This window comes from Talpa europaea (genome assembly GCF_964194135.1).
Source record: "Talpa europaea genome assembly, chromosome: 8".
In the NCBI taxonomy this organism is placed as follows: domain Eukaryota; kingdom Metazoa; phylum Chordata; class Mammalia; order Eulipotyphla; family Talpidae; genus Talpa; species Talpa europaea.
The window spans coordinates 85539201-85542705 of NC_140075.1; the positions used below are offsets into that span (position 1 = coordinate 85539201).

The 3505-nt window shown below is 43.7% G+C and overlaps 1 protein-coding gene across 1 annotated transcript; it reads left to right on the plus strand.

The window, feature by feature from the left end:
- Positions 1-783: 783 nt before the first annotated feature.
- On the plus strand, positions 784-2919 carry FBXO34 (F-box protein 34; the record flags this gene model as incomplete). The annotated part of the gene is made up of 1 exon (XM_084240920.1): positions 784-2919. One exon carries the CDS (start codon positions 784-786, stop codon positions 2917-2919), a length of 2136 nt encoding a protein of 711 aa, XP_084097046.1.
- Between the last annotated feature and the right edge of the window lie 586 nt (positions 2920-3505).

Genomic DNA, 3505 nt, shown 5'->3' on the forward strand with positions numbered 1-3505 from the left:
TGACTTCTCTAAGGTAAAATCATCGTGTCCAGCCAGTTATTCATGTGGCAGGGAGTCGACTAGACCACAGGCCTCTCTATATGTAAACATCTTTCACTCTAATTTCTAAAGTGGCTCCCATCTCTACCTCTGATCAGGGGACAAAACAAGGCACTGTTTTTCTGAGCTAAATCAAAATGATTTTTATAAGTAATAGGGATTATGAGTTCTATATTTGATTTAAGATATGTACAGAAAATTAGAAAAGTAAAGCGCTTATATCAGACTACTAGGTGAGCAGAGTGTATGCAAACTAGTAAAAAATCGCAAACATCTCAGTAGTCAACAGTAAAGAAATTGTTAAGAAAGCAATTTGACAATTTTGTTTTGTAGCCAGTAAAATGCCACTGGTGATGACTTAGAAAGTAGTTAATGTACTAGGGATATTGGATGAGTTTCTTTGATACTTTCTTTTATACTCTGCCTTGTACTTACTGGGATATTTTTAGTTAAGTTCAGATTTCTTTACATTTCAAGATTTAGTTCATATATAGAATGTTAACTGATGTCCTTTTAGTATTTACTCAGACTAATGCAGTTTACTTTCTGTCCTGTTCACCGTGGAAAGTGATTGTTTTTGTTAATCTGAATATTTATGTTAAAAATGAGATGAAATGAGAGTTAATAAGGATTTTCTATCAGATTTCCTTGCTAGAACCATCTGAGTTTAAGTTTAAAAAGTTTTCTAAAAATATGATCAATTTCTTAATCAAATGTGGTCTTTCTTCCTATAGAGCCTCTGTTATGCACCTCAAGCCATATTGGAAACTCCAGAAGAAAGTACAACCTGTGGAAACCAGCAAGGAAAGTTTGAAAACTCCTGTGAGCCACGAAAAAGCTATACATGATGAAAAATGCAAAACTAGCTACATGAAGCCAAGTGTCTTTTCTTCAGCTTCTCTTGGTAAAGCATCAACTCGAAAACCTTTTGGGATCCTTTCTCCAAATGTTCTGTGCAGTATGAGTGGGAAGAGTCCTGTAGAGAGCAACTTGAATGTTAAAACCAAGAAGAATGTCCCATCTGCAACAATCCACCAGGGTGAAGAAGGGGAAGGTCCGCTTGATATCTGGGCTGTTGTAAAACCAGGAAATACCAAGGAGAAAATTGCATTTTTTGCAGCCCACCAGTGTAGTAATAGGATAGGATCTATGAAAATAAAAAGTTCCTGGGATATTGATGGGAGAGCTACTAAAAGAAGGAAAAAATCAGGGGATCTTAAAAAAGCCAAAATACAATTGGAAAGGATGAGGGAAGTCAACAGCCGGTGCTACCAGCCTGAGCCTTTTGCATGTGGCATTGAGCACTGTTCTGTGCATTACGTGAGTGACACTGGGGACGGCCTCTATGCTGGGAGGCCTCTGTCTGTCATACAGATGGTTGCCTTCCTTGAGCAAAGAGCCAGTGCTCTATTAGCCAGTTGTGCGAAAAACTGCACTAATTCACCTGTGGTAAGGTTTTCTGGGCAGTCCAGAGGTGTGCCCCCAGCCTCCGAACCCTTCTCCGCTCTAGTAGCGTGTGAAGAAGCTACTGAAAGGGGAAATCCTGAGGTTGGTGAACCACAGAGTGAGCCGATCCGTGTCCTTGACATGGTAGCCAGACTGGAGTCTGAGTGCCTAAAGCGGCAGAGCCAACGTGAACCTGGGAGCCTCTCCAGGAACAACAGCTTCCGTCGAAATGTCGGCCGGGTGTTGCTTGCAAATGGCACTCAGGCTGATGAAGGCAAAACAGACAAAGGCGCTTCGGAGGCTCCTGACTCTCAGGTGAATCCTGTGGGATCTGTTTCTGTGGACTGTAGCCCCTCAAGAGCTGACCATCATTCTTCTAAGGGGGACCAGACCTGGGACAGTGCTCCTGGAGGCTGCCCCTCATTGCTGGCAGGTGTGAGTTTCCACATGGACAGTGCAGAATTAGAGCCAGATCAGCAAACTGCTGTGAAAAACAGCAATAGGTATGATGTGGAAATGACAGAGGAACTTGTTGGGTCACCTTTTCCTTCTCGCACTTGTCCCCAAGCCATCGAATTGCCCACAGATGCTGTTGATTGTGTGAGTAGAGAGCTTGTGCCACTTGCTAGCAAAAATCCTGATCAGAGAAGAAAAGAATCTTTGTGCATTAGTATCACTGTGTCCAAGGTAGAGAAAGACCAGCCTTCTGGTGTAAAGTCCTGTGAAGACCCACTTCCAGGGATGTTGTTTTTTTGGCCACCTGGTCAACATCAGTTGGACTGTTCCCAGTTGAATGAAAGCACAGAAGAGTCTCCCGAAGCCAGCCAGCTTGAAAATGTTGCTGAGAGTGACAGTGCATCTGAGGAAAAAAGTGTTTCAGCTGATTCGTTTGTCCAACCAGCCTCTCCTGTGGAAAGTACCTCAGGGGTACTTGAGGCATCCAGTTGGAAGAAGCAGGTGTCTCATGACTTTTTGGAGACCAGGTTTAAAATCCAGCAGCTTTTGGAGCCTCAGCAATACATGGCTTTTCTACCCCATCACATTATGGTGAAAATCTTCAGGTTACTTCCTACCAAGAGTCTCGTGGCTCTTAAATGTACCTGCTGCTACTTCAAGTTTATCATTGAATACTACAACATCAGGCCAGCAGATTCTCGCTGGGTTCGAGACCCACGTTACAGAGAGGATCCTTGCAAGCAGTGCAAGAAAAAATATGTGAAAGGGGATGTGTCCTTATGCCGGTGGCACCCCAAGCCTTATTGCCAGGCATTGCCCTACGGGCCAGGGTACTGGATGTGCTGCCATCGGTCTCAGAAGGGCTTCCCTGGCTGCAAGCTGGGGCTGCATGACAATCACTGGGTCCCTGCTTGCCACAGCTTTAATCGAGCAATCCACAAGAAAACAAAAGGGACGGAAACTGAAGATGAATACTAAAGGCTGTGAGGTGACAAGTGGACCAATTTTTTGAAACTGCATACCCCCACCTAGCTGTACCATTCGGGTGAGTGTTGCTCTTGGCGTCATCACTCTGGGGAATCTGCACTTATTCCATCAGGACTGCCATTGCTCAGGCATTTTTTAAAAACTTAATTTACAAACTGTGCAAGACAGTTGGTCTCATTGTTTTATAGTTGCACCTCACACTTGATCCAGGGTGGTATTCTACAGTTTGATTCACTTGGCTGTGAATAACTATGCCTGTTCTCCCAAATCAAATCCATCCCCAAAGGATGAAGACTTGCCACCATCAAGGACATTTGGAAGAGTTCACGGCAGACTGCGTAAGCAAGCCCTCAAAAGGGGTTCCAGAAATGTTTGGAGCACTGGCACCATTATTTTAAATAAGTGAATAGTGTCCTGTGAAAAGAATAGCAGCACTCTTGGATGAAAAGTATGCTTACAAAAGTCAGGCACCTTACCCTAGAGCTTGTATGCTTGATCCTGTGTGAGATTGATGTTTGTGGTTGGAAATGGATTTCATGCCCTGTGGTGTTTACAGTGTATATAGGTTGTGTTTTCA